Genomic DNA, 17,485 nt, shown 5'->3' on the forward strand with positions numbered 1-17,485 from the left:
AGGTCAGGCATGACCATTGGCATGGCCAATTAATTAGGGCCGATTTCAAGTTTTCATAACAATCGGTAGTCTGCATTTTTGGATGCCGATTATGGCCGATTACATTGCAATCCACACGTTCTAACTGCGTGGCAGGCTGACCACCTGTTATGCGAGTGCAGCAAGGAGCCATGGTAAGGTGCTAGCTAGCATTAAACTTATCTTAGAAAAAACAATCAATTTTAACATAATCACTAGTTAACTACACATGGTTGATGGTATTACTAGGTTAACTAGCTTGTTCTGCGTTGCATATAATCAATGCGGTGCCTGTTAATTTATCATCGAATCACAGCCTACTTCGCCAAACGCAGGATGATTTAACAAAAGAGCATTCGTGAAAAAAGCACAATCGTTGCACGAATGTACCAAACCATAAACATCAATGCCTTTCTTAAAATCAATAACAGAAGTTTTTTTTTTAAAACTGCATATTTATTTAAAATAAATTCATGTTAGCAGGTAATATTAACTAGGGAAATTGTGTCACTTTTCTTGCGTTCATTGCACGCAGAGTCAGGGTATATGCAACAGTTTGGGCCGCCTGGCTCGTTGCGAACTAATTTGCCAGAATTTTACATAAGGTTGACATAACATTGAAGGTTGTGCAATGTAACAGCAATATTTAGACTTGGGGATGCCACCAGTTCGATAAAATACGTAACGGTTCCATATTTCACTGAAAGAATAAACGTTTTGTTTTCGAAATGATAGTTTCCGGATTTGACCATATTAATGACCAAAGTGTCATATTTCTGTTTTTATTATATTTATTATAATTATTTTTTAATATTATAATTAAGTCTATGATTTGATATTTGATAGAGCAGTCTGATTGAGGGGTAGTAGGCGGGAGCAGGCTCGTAAGCATTCATTCAAACTTTACTTTGTTTGCCAGCAGCTCTTAGCAATGCTTGAAACACAGAGCTGTTTATGACTTCAAGCCTAACAACTCCTGAGATTAGGCTGGCAATACTAAAGTGCATCCAATGGTCCAATGGTCAAAGGTATATGAAATACACATGGTATAGAGAGAAATAGTCAACGCGTCATAATTCCTATAATAACTAGAACCTAAAACTTCTTAACTGGGAATATTGAACCACCAGCTTTCAAATGTCCTCATGTTCTGAGCAAGGAATTTAAACGTTGGCTTTTTTACATGGCACATTTGCACTTTTACGTTCTTCTCCAACACTGTGTTTTTTGCATTATTTAAACCAAATTGAGCATGTTTCAGATGAACTGGTATCGGCTTTTTTTGGTCCTCCAATAATCGGTATCGGTATCGGCGTTGAAAAATCATAATCGGTCGACCTCTAGTCCTGACACAGGATTAAAAACACTTAACTAAAATAATGCTACTGTCCAGTGGTCAATCTGTGTGGGATTTGTAGCCCAATGTTAGGCTAACATTTCCTGGCTGACTCTACGGCATCAATCAGGGACCCTGGCATTAGGACTAGATTCAGCCACAGGACGATTTTTGTCGGAGTGGATGGTCGAGGGGCCAGAACATAATAATAATAATTTGAACACTGCAAATTGACCACAACTATGCCCGAAAAGAGATTGGATTTGAAACTAACAACAATTTCATACCTTGCTTACATTGAGACACAATCAAATGTATTTTTTATTTATTTTTTGGGAATAATTGGTGAACAGATTTTCTAAAATGAAAGTCATATTTGATGAGTCTTTTTTGTACACCATTTTTTGGTTGGCCGGTTTTGGTTCACGGGCTGCCTGTTGCCGACTCCTGCTGTAGTCTGTCTTCCGGTGGACATTATGCTTTAGGTGATGCTGTATCCACTGTATGAACTGAGGAGTGTTGCCACACAGTCACCCAATGAGAATGTAGTACAGATCTATGTAGGAGACTAATCCACTAGCTAGATGAACGTGTATTATAATTGCCTTTATATGATGTGATATTTCCTAGCTACCTGCTACCGAGTGGCTATAGTGGCTAACGCCCCTGCCCCGAAGCTAGCACCAGTTAGCCACGAGCCAGGCGCATCTCCTGGCTAGCAAACAAAATTACTACAACTACAATACCTCTTTCGACATCTGGCCTGGACCCTTTGTGGACACGGCGCCCCGCTGCACCCTGCCGTCGTAACTCCATCCGCTGTGCCCTCAACCGGCCTTTGTCGGACGTCGGAGCAGATGCTTCTACTTACCCCGGTCTGCTAACTTTAAACGCGGTTGTCTCCTGCGTGCTAGCATAGTAACGACTACCTCGTGGCTTCCCTGTTCCATCTATTGCTGTTCACTGGACCCTATGATCACTTGGCTACATAGCTGATGCCTGCTGAACTGTCCATTAATCACAGTACTCCATGTTGTTTATTTTTTGTTTATCTGTCGGCCCCAGTCTCAAACTCAGGCCCTGTGTGTAGTTAACCGAACCTCTCTGCCCATTCATAGCCATTTTACCCGTTGCTGTTGTCTTAGCTGATTAGCTGTTGAAGTCTTACCCGTTGTTGTCTTAGCTAGCTCTCCCAATCAACACCTGTGATTGTTTTATGCTTTGCTTTATGTCTCTCTCAAATGTCAATATGCCTTGTACACTGTTGTTTAGGATAGTTATCATTGTTTTAGTTTACTGCGGAGCCCCTAGTCCCACTCAACATGCCTCAGATACCTCCTTTGTCCCACCTCCCACACATGCAATGACCTCACCCAGCATAACTAACACGTTCAGAGATGCAACCTCTCGTATCATCCCTCGGTGTCTAGGTTTACCTCCACTGTACCAACACCCCACCATACCCCTGTCTGCACATTATGCCCTGAATCTATTCTACCACGCCCAGAAATGTGCTCATTTTATTCTTTGTCCCCAACGCTCTAGACGACCAGTCTTGATAGTCTTTAGCCATACCCTCATCCTACTCCTCCTCTGTTCCTCGGGTGATGTGGAGGTTAACCCAGGCCCTGCGTGTCCCCAGGCACTATAATTTGTTGACTTCTGTAACTGAAAAAAACTTGGTTTCATGCATGTTAACATCAGAAGCCTCCTCCCTAAGTTTGTTTTACTCACTGCTTTAGCACACTCCGCCAACCCTGATGTCCTTTCTGTGTCTGAATCCTGGCTTAGCAAGGCCACCAAAAATGTGGAGATTTCTATACCCAACTACAACATTTTCTGTCAAGATAGAACTGCCAAAGGGGGAGGAGTTGCAATCTACTCCAGAGATAGCCTGAAAAGTTCTGTCATACTTTCCAGGTAAACAGTTCGAGCTTCTAATTTAAAAAATTAATCTCTCCAGAAATAAGTCTCTCACTGTTGCTGCCTGTTATAGACCCCATCAGCTCCCAGCTGTGCCCTGGACACCATATGTGAATTGATTGCCCCCCATCTATCTTCACAGTTCGTTCTGTTAGGTGACCTAAACTGGGATATGCTTAACACCCCAGCAGTCCTACAATCTAAGCTAGATGCCCTCAATCTCACACAAATTATCAAGGAAACCACCAGGTACAACCCTAAATCCATAAACATGGGCACCCTCGTAGATATTATCCTGACCAACTTGCCCTCCAAATACACCTCTGCTGTTTTCAATCAGGATCTCAGCAATCCCTGCCTCATTGCCTGCATCCGTTATGGGTCTGCGGTCAAACGACCACCCCTCATCACTGTCAAACGCTCCCTAAAACACTTCTGCGAGCAGGCCTTTCTAAACAACCTGGCCCGGGCATCCTGGAAGGATATTGACCTCATCCCGTAGGTCCAGGGTGCCTGGTTATTCTTTAAAATTAATTTCCTCACCATCTTAAATAAGCATGCCCCTTTCAAATAATGTAGAACTAAGAACAGATATAGCCCTTGGTTCACTCCAGACCTGACTGCCCTCGACCAGCACAAAAACATACTGTGGCGGACTGCACTAGCATTGAATAGTCCCCGCGATATGCAACTTTTCAGGGAAGTCAGGAACCAATACACGCAGTCAGTCAGGAAAGCAAAGACTACAAAGACACTGGGACACTGTAAAGTCCATGGAGAATACAAGCACCTCCTTCCAGCTGCCCATTGCACTGAGGCTAGGTAACACTGTCACCATCGATACATCCACGATAATCAAGGAATATCAATAAGCATTTCTCTACGGCTGGCCATGCTTTCCTCCTGGCTACCCCAACCCTGACCAACAGCTCCGCAGCTGCTTGCCCAAGCCTCCTCAGCTTCTCCTTCACCCAACCCCAGGTAGCAGATGTTCTGAATGAGCTACAAAATCTGTACCCGTACAAATCAGCTGGGCTAGACAATCTCTTGGGCTAGACCCTCTCTTTCTAAAATTATCCGCCACCATTGTTGCAACCACTATTACTAGTCTGTTCCACCTCTCTTTCGTATCGTCCGAGATCCCTAATGATTGGAAAGCTGCCACGGTCATCCCCCTCTTCAAAGGGGAAGACACTCTAGACCCAAACTGTTATAGACCTATATCCATCCTATCCTGCCTTTCTAAAGTATTCGAAAGCAAAGTTAGTAAACAGATCACTGACCATTTGGAATCCCACCGTACCTTCCCCGCTGTGCAATCCGGTTTCCGAGCTGGTCACTGGTGCACCTCAGCCACGCTCAAGGTGCTAAATGATATCATAACCACCATCGAAAAAAGACAGTACTGTGCAGCTGTCTTCATCGACCTGGCCAAGGTTTTCGACTCTGTCAATCACCGTATTCATATCGGCAGACTCAACAGCCTTGGTTTCTCAAATGACTGCCTCGCCTGGTTCACCAACCACTTCTCAGACAGGGTTCAGTGTGATAAATCGGAGGGCCTGTTGTCCGGACCTCTGGCAGTCTCTATGGGGGTACCACACGATTCAATTATAGGGCCGACTCTCTTCTCTGTATATATCAACGATGTCGCTCTTGCTGTGGATGATTCCCTGATTCACCTCCACACAGACAACACCATTCTGTATACATCTGGCCCTTCTTTGAACACTGTGTTAACTTACTTCCAAACGAGCTTCAATGCCATACACTCCTCCCATGGCCTCCAACTGCTCTTAAACGCTAGTAAAACCAAATGCATGCTTTTCAACCGTTCACTGCTCTCACTTGCCCGCCCGACTAGCATCACTACTCTGGATGGTTCTTACTTAGAATATGTGGACAACGGGGATTGGAGGGACGCCATGTGTGACTGACGTGTTTTCCGTTTGCTCCCGTGGTATTCTTAAAGTTTATGTGAATTCTGCAGCAGAACCGTATTTATTTTCAAATATTCGTTTGGTGATCCCTTTCCGTAAAAACCAAGACTACTTTGCTTCCGAATGTCAGCATGTCGACGAAACATAAGGCCAAAAGCTTGACTTTGAGAAAACCCGGCCTACAAGACCCATTCTCATGATGTCACGTTCTGACCTTAGTTCGTTTGTTATTTATTGTTTTGTTCAGTGTTCTAGTACGTCATTAAAAGCTATGAACACATACCACGCTGCGCATTGGTCCTCCTCTCTTTCTCCCAACGACGATCGTTACACATCACCGCCCTCTCTTGAGTCTGAGGGCCCAGGGACTCACACTTTACCCGGGGGTGCGGCTTGGCCTGGCGGTGCTGAAATGAACATTCTCGAGGCCATCAAACTACTACGCTCTGAGATAGTTGAAATGAAAACGGAGGTAGTTGCTACGATTGAGGCCCGATACAGGAGGTCTCTGATACTTTAAAAGCAGATCTAACCATCCTGCGGAACGAGACGGTGCCAGCAATCACATCACTCAAAACAACAACAGCGTCGCACACTACAATGATTGCAGCACTGGAGATCTCCGCAACCAATGTCTCCGACTTAGCTACATCCCTGGAGGCTGACGTGAAACGCCTAGCTGCGGATTTGAAAAAGGTGAAGGAAAACTGTGTGAGTTTAGAGGGATTCTCTCGCTCCAACAACCTGAGACTTGTATCGGTCCCAGAGTCAGCGAAAATGCCTCGCGCCACGGATTTCCTTCTGGACTGCTGAAGGATGTTCTTGCCTTAGATGAAAAGCCCCTGATTGATCGTGCCGACTGGTCGCTGCGCCCAAAGCCCAGGGACGGGGAGAGGCCCCGTGACATAATTCTTCGAGTGCACTTTTTCCATGAGAAGATGGAGATTCTCAGACGAGCCCGCAATACCACTCTGAACTTTCAAGGACAGAGCTTCTCCATCTACCAGGACTACTCCCCCACTGTTTCCAGGCAGCGAGCAGCGTTCGGACAGGTCAAACGACTACTTCGGGACCATCCAGGTGTGAAGTATGGACTGCGATACCCGGCCCGGAAGGCGTAATGTCATCAAAATGAGTGTGTTGCCAAATTTTTTATATTTATTTCAATGTTTACCCATTTTTATGAATTGTTCAGTTCTAATGTTGTCATTCTGTCTTTTTAGTTTTTTTTTCCTGTACTTTTTTCAAACATCTACCACCATACATTATTACTCTGAGACAAGTTATTCTGGGGTTTTTGGGCGCTCATTGCTTTTCCATTCTATGCTCTAATGACAGGGTTGAATAACGGGAATGCTCAGAGGGGCCGAAATAATGCGATCAAGTACATTTCATGGAACATCAAAGGGGTTAATAACCTGGTGAAGCGTAAGAGGGTGTTGACACACTTAAAGGGTTTGAATGCAAATGTTGCATTTCTACAAGAGTCTCACTTGAGGACTGGTGAGCATTTTAGGATGCGTAGGGACTGACTTGGTCAAGTGTTTCACTCTAACTTTCATAGTAAATCAAGAGGTGTTGCCATTTTGGTTGATAAAGCTACTCCCTTTGTAGCTTCTGAGGCTATTTCTGATCCTAAGGGACGATACGTCATAGTAACCGGTAAACTGTTTTCTACCCCTCTTGTTTTGGCTAGTGTTTATGCTCCCAATTGGGATGACACAAGTTTCATTTCTTCCTTTTTGTCTGCTATTCCCAATTTAGATGATCTTTTGTTGATTTTAGGGGGATTTCAACTGTAAAATGTCCCCAGTTCTTGACAAGTCCTCACGAACAACTACAGGCCCATCTAAATGTGCCCTACTTATTCAAACCTTTCTTCAGAAATATGCTATGTTTGAGGCCTGGTGTTTCCTACATCCTACAGATAGACAGTATTCCTTTTATTCTCATGTTCATCAAACATACTCCCAGATTGATTGTCCTCGGATGGGGCCACAGTGTCTCCTGACCCCTCCTGTCTCAGCCTCCAGTATTTATGCTGCAGTAGTTTATGTGTCGGGGGGGGGGCTAGGGTCAGTTTGTTATATATGGAGTACTTCTCCTGTCCTATTCGGTGTCCTGTGTGAATCTAAGTGTGCGTTCTCTAATTCTCTCCTTCTCTCTTTCTTTCTCTCTCTCGGAGGACCTGAGCCCTAGGACCATGCCCCAGGACTACCTGACATGATGACTCCTTGCTGTCCCCAGTCCACCTGGCCATGCTGCTGCTCCAGTTTCAACTGGCCTGGGCCCTAGGACCATGTCCCAGGACTACCTGACATGATGACTCCTTGCTGTCCCCAGTCCACCTGGCCATGCTGCTGCTCCAACTTCAACTGTTCTGCCTTACTATTATTCAACCATGCTGGTCATTTATGAACATTTGATCATCTTGGCCACGTTCTGTTATAATCTCCACCCGGCACAGCCAGAAGAGGACTGGCCACCCCACATATGCTCTCTCTAATTCTCTCTTTCTTTCTCTCTCTCGGAGGACCTGAGCCCTAGGACCGTGCCCCAGGACTACCTGACATGATGGCTCCTTGCTGTCCCCAGTCCACCTGACTGTGCTGCTGCTCCAGTTTCAACTGTTCTGCCTTATTATTATTCGACCATGCAGGTCATTTATGAACATTTGAACATCTTGGTCATGTTCTGTTATAATCTCTACCCGGCACAGCCAGAAGAGGACTGGCCACCCCACATAGCCCGGTTCCTCTCTAGGTTTCTTCCTAGGTTTTGGCCTTTCTAGGGAGTTTTTCCTAGCCACCGTGTTTTTTACACCTGCATTGTTTGCTGTTTGGGGTTTTAGGCTGGGTTTCTGTACAGCACTTTGAGATATCAGCTGATGTACGAAGGGCTATATAAATACATTTGATTTGATTTGATTTGACTCCTTTTTGGACAAAAATCTTCTGCCTAACCTTCGGCAGTGTACTTACGAGAGTATTGTTATTTCTGACCATTCACCATTAGTGTTTGAACTAGAGTTTCCCCAGTGACCTCCTATGTGTTATCAATGGCGTCTTAACCCCATTTTACTCTCAGATAAGACGTTTGTCAATTTCATTTCTTCTGAAATCCCCTTATTCCTATAATTCAACACCAGGTATGTCCTGCTCTACCATATGGGAGTCTCTCAAAGCATACCTACGTGGCCAAATTATTTCTTATACAGCCAACCAAACCAGAGTTTGCTCTCAGTGACTTCGGGACCTGAGCGAGTCCATAGCCACATTGGATGAGAAGTATGCTACGGATCCTTCCTCTGATCTGCATAAAGAGCGCCAACTAAAAATCAGAATTTGAAGAGCTTTCTACCAGGCAAGCTGAACAGTTACTCTTGCGAGCTCGGTACAGAGTGTATGAACAAGGCGACAAGGCCAGTAAACTCCTTGCGCATCAGATCCTTAAATCTGAGGCCTCACGTTTAATCCCACAAATAAGGACCCCGTCTGGTGCCACCACAGTTATACATAAAGAGATCAATGATCAATTCAAACAATTTTACTCTGCGCTATACACCTCTGAATCCCCTAAAGACCCTTTGCTGATTGTTTCCTTCTTTAATGGCTTGAATATGCCTTCAATTTATACAGACTCCCATGACTGTCTAGAAGAAGAATTTACACCTGAGGAGATTGCAACAGCAGTGTCCGCAATGAAAAGTGGTAAATCACCGGGTCCGGATGGTTTTCCAACCAAATTTTACAGGACGTTTTCTGGTCTGCTTTGCACATTCTTGTCTCGACTATTTGCAGAGTGCCTCAATACTTCAAAGCTACTGCCTAGTCTTTATCAGGCTTCAATTTCATTACTATTAATGAAAAACAAAGACCCCCTGGAATGTGGATCCTATCGCCCAATCTCGCTTTTAAACTGTGATTACAAAATTCTAGCCAAGCTTTTAGCCATCCGTATGGAAGGCTCGCTGCACCAAGTAATACACTCTGACCAGACTGGCTTTGTGAGAAATAGGTTTTTGTTTTTCAATATTAGGCGCCTTATGAATATACTGTACTCCCCAGCGTCGGAGGACCCTGAGATGGTGGTCTCACTTGATGTGGAAAAAGCGTTTGACCGCGTTGAGTGGGATTACCTAACAGCTGCCCTTTATAGATTTGGCTTTGGCCCCAAATTCATTGTGTGGATAAAGATTCTTTATTTTCCCCCCATGGCTTCGATACGGACTAACAACTTGTCCTCTGACTATTTTCCCTTGCACTGCGGATCCAGACAGGGTTGCCCACTCTCCCCCTTGTTGTTTGCTTTGGCAATCGAGCCTCTCGCCATTGCACTACGCTCTAATGATGCCATTCAAGGAATAATCAGGATGGGCTTAGAGCAGAATGTCTCGCTATATGCTGACGACCTCCTTTAGTTTATCTCTAACCCTGATACCTCATAGCCACGTGCCTTATCTGTTCTTAAAACGTTTGGATCAATCTCAGGGTACAAGCTGAATCTAGGCAAGAGATAGCTTTTTCCTGTAAACAAGGCTGCTTTAAAGTGCTCTTTTACAAGTTCTCAGTTTAGGATTATCCGGGATCAATTCACCTACTTGGGAGTTAAAGTGACAAGGAAATATTCAAATTTGTTTCAGGAAAACTTTGTTGCTCTAGCAGACAGTTTGAAACAATCTTTTACTTTTTGGAATTTACTACCTCTTTCCCTTATCGGAAGGAGTAATGTCATCAAAATGAGTGTGTTGCCAACATTTTTATATTTATTTAAATGTTTACCCATTTTTATTACAAAATATTTTTTTATTTCACTGGATCAAACATTCATGAATTTTATTTGGATGGCAAGGTACCACGGATTGGTAGAAAACATTTACAGAAGCCTAAGTCATTGGGGGGTTTAGCTCTACCAAATTCTCAGACATACTATTGGGCTGCAAACTTCTGTACTGGCTGCAGACTGATCCTACTGGCCCTAGACCACTCTGGGTCCAGATGTAGTCTGAATCGTGTAAACCTGCTGCACTTCCTTCTGTGTTGTGCTCGTCTCTCCCAGTGTCCCTAGGCAAAAGGTGTGTCAACCTAATTCTTAAAATTTGGAATCAGTTCCGTTTAGCCTTTAGCCTCCGAGGCTTTTCTCTATCAGGCCCAATCAATCAGAACATTTTATTTCCTCCATCTTTGAATGATGGGGCTTTTGGCATCTGGCACTCACTAGCATCTGGCACTCACAACTACAAATACCTAGCTATCTGGCTAGACTGTAAACTCTCCTTCTAGACTCATTTTAAACATCGTCAATCCAGAATTAAATATAGAATCGGCTTCCTATTTCGCAGCAAAGCATCCTTCACTCACGCTGCCAAACATACCCTCGTAAAACTGACTATCCTACCGATCCTCGACTTCGATGATGTCATTTACAAAATAGATTCCAAAACTCTACTCAGCAAACTGGATGCAGTCTATCACAGTGTCATCCGTTTTGTCACCAAAGCCACTTATACCACCCACCACTGCGACCTGTATGCTCTAGTCGGCTGGCCATCGCTACATATTCGTCGCCAGACCCACTGGCTCCAGGTCATCTATAAGTCTATGCCTTATCTCAGCTCACTGGTCACGATAACAACACCCACCCGCAGCATGTGCTCCAGCAGGTATATCTCACTGGTCATCCCCAAAGCCAACACCTCTTTTGGCCGCTATTCCTTCCAGTTCTCTGCTGCCAATGACTGGAAGTAATTGCAAAAATCGCTAAAGATGGAGACTTTTATTTCCCTCACCAACTTTAAACATCAGCTATCTGAGCCGCTTACTGGTCGCTGCAGCTGTATATAGCCCATCTGTAAATAGCCCACCCAATCTACTTTCCTCATCCCCATATTGTTTTTATGTACTTTTCTGCTCTTTTGCACACCAGTATATCTACTTGAACATCATCATATGCTCATCTATCACTCCAGTGTTAATATGCTAAATCGTAATTACTTCGCTACTATGGCCTATTTATTGCCTTACCTCCTCACGCCATTTGCACACACTGTATATTGACTTTCTTTTTTTTCTATTGTGTTATTGACTGTACGCTTCTTTATTCCATGTGTAACTCCATGTGTTGTTGTCTGTTTCGAACTGCTTTGCTTTATCTTGGTCAGGTCGCAGTTGTAAATGAGAACTTGTTCTCAACTGGCCCACCTGGTTAAATAAAGGTGAAATAAATAAAATAAATTAATGGTTATAAAGGCATTCTTATGGAAAGATCGAAGCATGTAGGAATGTAACCTCCATGGGTTAGGCAACAGGGCACCCCTCTAAATCCCCCAGTGCCAGCATACTACCCCCTTTCTACTTCTGCTTATCTCTGTTAATGACATTCACATCATGATGAAGCACAAATGCATATCCCCTATCCAAAACATTACACACAGGAAGGAAGCAAAAGACAGGAGACGCGTATGGAATTTGAGGAATTCCTGGTCAGACACTGTTTATAGAAATGATAAATTCATGGAGGAGGGCCTGCTTCCTGGAATAGGATGTGCAGCGCCATGACAGAGGGGAGAAAGTAACAAGGGATTACTGTGAAAAATGTGGTAGGGAAATAACTTGCGTGTTTTTCCAGTCTCAACCAAGATACAGTATGGTGATGGTGGCCCACCCAAAGATCCTTTCTTAAGGCCTGCTGCCTCCAGTTTCCCCCTTTGTACTTAAAAGGTCAGAACTGTGCTGTACACAATTAGATGACATCAGTTATGGGTCTCTAAGTATGTCTGCAATGAGTTATAACAACCCCCATCCTGAAATAGACTCTGCTAAATGTGGTGTTACCTGCTAAATGTGGTGTTAAAGTAGCTTTAAAGCAGCACTAACTGCAGCCTGCTCCCTGACACCTCCACTATGGCAGAAAGAAATAACACCGCTCCCGCCTGATTGAAATGGTAATTCTGCTCGTCATCTGGGAATTGACATTCATTCTCAGCTGTGTGTTTTCTAAACAGCCCCTTTATACTCTCTCCCTTCCTCTCTCCCCCTCTGCTCTCTCCCCTCCTCTCTCTCCCTCTGCTCCCTCCCAGCTCTCTCTCTCCCTCTACTCCCTCCCAGCTCTCTCTCTCTCCCTCTGCTCCCTCCCAGCTCTCTCTCTCCCTCTGCTCCCTCCCAGCTCTCTCTCTCCCTCTGCTCCCTCCCAGCTCTCTCTCTCTCCCTCTGCTCCCTCCCAGCTCTCTCTCTCTCCCTCTGCTCCCTCCCAGCTCTCTCTCTCTCCCTCTGCTCTCTCCCCTCCTCCCTCCCAGCTCTCTCTCTCCCTCTGCTCCCTCCCAGCTCTCTCTCTCTCCCTCTGCTCCCTCCCAGCTCTCTCTCTCTCCCTCTGCTCCCTCCCAGCTCTCTCTCTCCCTCTGCTCCCTCCCAGCTCTCTCTCTCTCCCTCTGCTCCCTCCCAGCTCTCTCTCTCCCTCTGCTCCCTCCCAGCTCTCTCTCTCCCTCTGCTCCCTCCCAGCTCTCTCTCTCTCCCTCTGCTCCCTCCCAGCTCTCTCTCTCCCTCTGCTCCCTCCCAGCTCTCTCTCTCCCTCTGCTCCCTCCCAGCTCTCTCTCTCTCCCTCTGCTCCCTCCCAGCTCTCTCTCTTTCCCTCTGCATCCTGATCTGCTCTCACTGTCTGGCTCTCTGCGTTTGATGCTTGTCACCTCCCTGCTCCTTCTTTCCAACAATCCTATACTGTGAAACACTCTGCACCCTGAAAACAGTGCTGTGAATATTAAACTGTCTCATTCCCATCATGTAAAGCTTTTCCCTGTCCTCCCTGCTTTCTCTCAACCTTCCACCGACCACACGTACTCTCTCTCTCTACCTTCCACCGACCACACGTACTCTCTCTCTCTACCTTCCACCAACCACACGTACTCTCTCTCTCTCTACCTTCCACCGACCACACGTACTCTCTCTCTACCTTCCACCAACCACACGTACTCTCTCTCTCTACCTTCCACCGACCACACGTACTCTCTCTCTCTTGCTCTCTCTACCTTCCACCGACCACACGTACTCTCTCTCTCTTGCTCTCTCTACCTTCCACCGACCACACGTACTCTCTCTCTCTTGCTCTCTCTACCTTCCACCGACCACACGTACTCTCTCTCTTGCTCTCTCTACCTTCCACCGACCACACGTACTCTCTCTCTCGCTGTCTCGACCACTCTTTCTGAAACACGTACTCTCTCTCGCTGTCTCTACCTTCCACCGACCACACGTACTCTCTCTCTCTACCTTCCACCGACCACACGTACTCTCTCTCTCTTGCTGTCTCGACCACTCTTTCTGAAACACGTACTCTCTCTCTCTTGCTCTCTCGACCACTCTTTCTGAAACACGTACTCTCTCTCTCTTGCTGTCTCTACCTTCCACCAACCACACGTACTCTCTCTCTCTCTTGCTCTCTCTACCTTCCACTGACCACACGTACTCTCTCTCTCTCTCTTGCTGTCTCTACCTTCCACCGACCACTCTTTCTGAAACACGTACTCTCTTGCTCACTCTCTGGCTCTAATATCGAATTCAGGATATTATTACGTTAAACCCCTTTGCACTCCTTCCACCAAAATGTATACAGTACATATACACACACAGACCCCATGTATATTTATGCTTACTGAGAAAAAGCATGTACCTGGAGAGGCATAAGCGTGTTACTGTTACTGTCTGTTCGGAACATGTTCTCCTCCATCCAGGACTTGGGGCCCATGGAGCCGGCGGAGCGGGGGAACTTGGGAGGTGCAATGACGTTACTGGGGAAGGGCTTCTTCATGGGGGAAACCTGGCTGACAGAGCCTGGGATGCCCATGCCTCCACCACGACGGTGGTCCCGACCCCAGGACATATTCCCAGAGCCCCAGCTACTCCCCTGGTGACTGCCAGTCCAGGGAGACTGCTTCACCATGGACTGAGGAGAGAGAGAGAGAGAGAGAGAGAGAGAGAGAGAGAGAGAGAGAGAGAGAGAGAGAGAGAGAGAGAGAGAGAGAGAGAGAGAGAGAGGGAAGGAGGGGTAAGAGACCCAATGTGAAATTGTGTGTTGTTGAACCAATATTTATTGTTTGTATTTGATGTGTTTCTTTGATCCTGTGTTTCTCCCTCTGCCACAGTCTACCATTTCCTGTGTTTCTCCCTCTGCCACAGTCTACCATTTCCTGTGTCTCTCTCTCTGCCACAGTCTACCATTTCCTGTGTTTCTCCCTCTGCCACAGTCTAAAATTTCCTGTGTTTCTCCCTCTGCCACAGTCTACCATTTCCTGTATTTCTCCCTCTGCCACAGTCTACCATTTCCTGTGTTTCTCCCTCTGCCACAGTCTACCATTTCCTGTGTTTCTCCCTCTGCCACAGTCTACCATTTCCTGTGTTTCTCCCTCTGCCACAGTCTACCATTTCCTGTGTTTCTCCCTCTGCCACAGTCTACCATTTCCTGTGTTTCTCCCTCTGCCACAGTCTACCATTTCCTGTGTTTCTCCCTCTGCCACAGTCTACTATTTCCTGTGTTTCTCCCTCTGCCACAGTCTACCATTTACTGTGTTTCTCCCTCTGCCACAGTCTACCATTTCCTGTGTTTCTCCCTCTGCCACAGTCTACAATTTCCTGTGTTTCTCCCTCTGCCACAGTCTACCATTTCCTGTGTTTCTCCCTCTGCCACAGTCTACCATTTCCTGTGTTTCTCCCTCTGCCACAGTCTACCATTTCCTGTGTTTCTCCCTCTGCCACAGTCTACTATGACCTGGTCCTGTGTTTCTCCCTCTGCCACAGTCTACCATTTCCTGTGTTTCTCCTTCTGCCACAGTCTACCATTTCCTGTGTTTCTCCCTCTGCCACAGTCTACCATTTCCTGTGTTTCTCCTTCTGCCACAGTCTACCATTTCCTGTGTTTCTCCCTCTGCCACAGTCTACCATTTCCTGTGTTTCTCCTTCTGCCACAGTCTACCATTTACTGTGTTTCTTCCTCTGCCACAGTCTACTATGACCTGGTCCTGTGTTTCTCCCTCTGCCACAGTCTACCATTTCCTGTGTTTCTCCCTCTGCCACAGTCTACTATGACCTGGTCCTGTGTTTCTCCCTCTGTCACAGTCTACCATTTCCTGTGTTTCTCCCTCTGCCACAGTCTACCATTTCTTGTGTTTCTCCCTCTGTCACAGTCTACCATTTCCTGTGTTTCTCCCTCTGCCACAGTCTACCATTTCCTGTGTTTCTCCCTCTGCCACAGTCTACCATTTCCTGTGTTTCTCCCTCTGCCACAGTCTACCATTTCCTGTGTTTCTCCCTCTGCCACAGTCTACCATTTCCTGTGTTTCTCCCTCTGCCACAGTCTACCATTTCCTGTGTTTCTCCCTCTGCCACAGTCTACCATTTCCTGTGTTTCTCCCTCTGCCACAGTCTACCATTTCCTGTGTTTCTCCCTCTGCCACAGTCTACCATTTCCTGTGTTTCTCCCTCTGCCACAGTCTACTATGACCTGGTCCTGTGTTTCTCCCTCTGTCACAGTCTACCATTTTCTGTGTTTCTCCCTCTGCCACAGTCTACTATGACCTGGTCCTGTGTTTCTCCCTCTGTCACAGTCTACCATTTCCTGTGTTTCTCCCTCTGCCACAGTCTACTATGACCTGGTCCTGTGTTTCTCCCTCTGCCACAGTCTATTATGACCTGGTCCTGTGTTTCTCCCGCTGCCACAGTCTACTATTTCCTGTGTTTCTTCCTCTGCCACAGTCTACTATGACCTGGTCCTGTGTTTCTCCCTCTGCCACAGTCTATTATGACCTGGTCCTGTGTTTCTCCCTCTGCCACAGTCTATTATGACCTGGTCCTGTGTTTCTTCCTCTGCCACAGTCTATTATGACCTGGTCCTGTGTTTCTCCCTCTGCCACAGTCTATTATCACCTGGTCCTGTGTTTCTTCCTCTGCCACAGTCTATTATGACCTGGTCCTGTGTTTCTCCCTCTGCCACAGTCTATTATGACCTGGTCCTGTGTTTCTTCCTCTGCCACAGTCTACTATGACCTGGTCCTGTGTTTCTCCCTCTGCCACAGTCTATTATGACCTGGTCCTGTGTTTCTCCCTCTGCCACAGTCTATTATGACCTGGTCCTGTGTTTCTTCCTCTGCCACAGTCTATTATGACCTGGTCCTGTGTTTCTCCCTCTGCCACAGTCTATTATGACCTGGTCCTGTGTTTCTTCCTCTGCCACAGTCTACTATGACCTGGTCCTGTGTTTCTCCCTCTGCCACAGTCTACTATGACCTGGTCCTGTGTTTCTCCCTCTGCCACAGTCTACTATGACCTGGTCCTGTGTTTCTCCCTCTGCCACAGTCTACTATGACCTGGTCCTGTGTTTCTCCCTCTGCCACAGTCTACTATGACCTGGTCCTGTGTTTCTCCCTCTGCCACAGTCTACTATGACCTGGTCCTGTGTTTCTCCCTCTGCCACAGTCTACCATTTCCTGTGTTTCTCCCTCTGCCACAGTCTACCATTTCCTGTGTTTCTCCCTCTGCCACAGTCTACCATTTCCTGTGTTTCTCCCTCTGCCACAGTCTACCATTTCCTGTGTTTTTCCCTCTGCCACAGTCTACTATTTCCTGTGTTTCTCCCTCTGCCACAGTCTACCATTTACTGTGTTTCTCCCTCTGCCACAGTCTACCATTTCCTGTGTTTCTCCCTCTGCCACAGTCTACAATTTCCTGTGTTTCTCCCTCTGCCACAGTCTACCATTTCCTGTGTTTCTCCCTCTGCCACAGTCTACCATTTCCTGTGTTTCTCCCTCTGCCACAGTCTACCATTTCCTGTGTTTCTCCCTCTGCCACAGTCTACTATGACCTGGTCCTGTGTTTCTCCCTCTGCCACAGTCTACCATTTCCTGTGTTTCTCCTTCTGCCACAGTCTACCATTTCCTGTGTTTCTCCCTCTGCCACAGTCTACCATTTCCTGTGTTTCTCCTTCTGCCACAGTCTACCATTTCCTGTGTTTCTCCCTCTGCCACAGTCTACCATTTCCTGTGTTTCTCCTTCTGCCACAGTCTACCATTTACTGTGTTTCTTCCTCTGCCACAGTCTACTATGACCTGGTCCTGTGTTTCTCCCTCTGCCACAGTCTACCATTTCCTGTGTTTCTCCCTCTGCCACAGTCTACTATGACCTGGTCCTGTGTTTCTCCCTCTGTCACAGTCTACCATTTCCTGTGTTTCTCCCTCTGCCACAGTCTACCATTTCTTGTGTTTCTCCCTCTGTCACAGTCTACCATT

The 17,485-nt window shown here is 46.3% G+C and overlaps 1 protein-coding gene across 3 annotated transcripts in view; it reads right to left on the bottom strand.

The window, feature by feature from the left end:
- LOC123996843 (cytoplasmic polyadenylation element-binding protein 2-like) overlaps nucleotides 1-17,485 on the bottom strand; it is a 37,896-nt gene that overhangs the window by 12,965 nt on the left and 7,446 nt on the right. For all 3 annotated transcript variants that reach the window (XM_046300612.1, XM_046300613.1, XM_046300611.1), the window contains exon 2: nucleotides 13,879-14,151. In XM_046300612.1, coding sequence (XP_046156568.1) covers nucleotides 13,879-14,151 — 273 coding nt within the window. The remainder of the gene's footprint in view (nucleotides 1-13,878; nucleotides 14,152-17,485) is intronic.

The sequence above is a fragment of the Oncorhynchus gorbuscha genome, linkage group LG15, assembly GCF_021184085.1.
Source record: "Oncorhynchus gorbuscha isolate QuinsamMale2020 ecotype Even-year linkage group LG15, OgorEven_v1.0, whole genome shotgun sequence".
In the NCBI taxonomy this organism is placed as follows: Eukaryota; Metazoa; Chordata; class Actinopteri; order Salmoniformes; family Salmonidae; genus Oncorhynchus; species Oncorhynchus gorbuscha.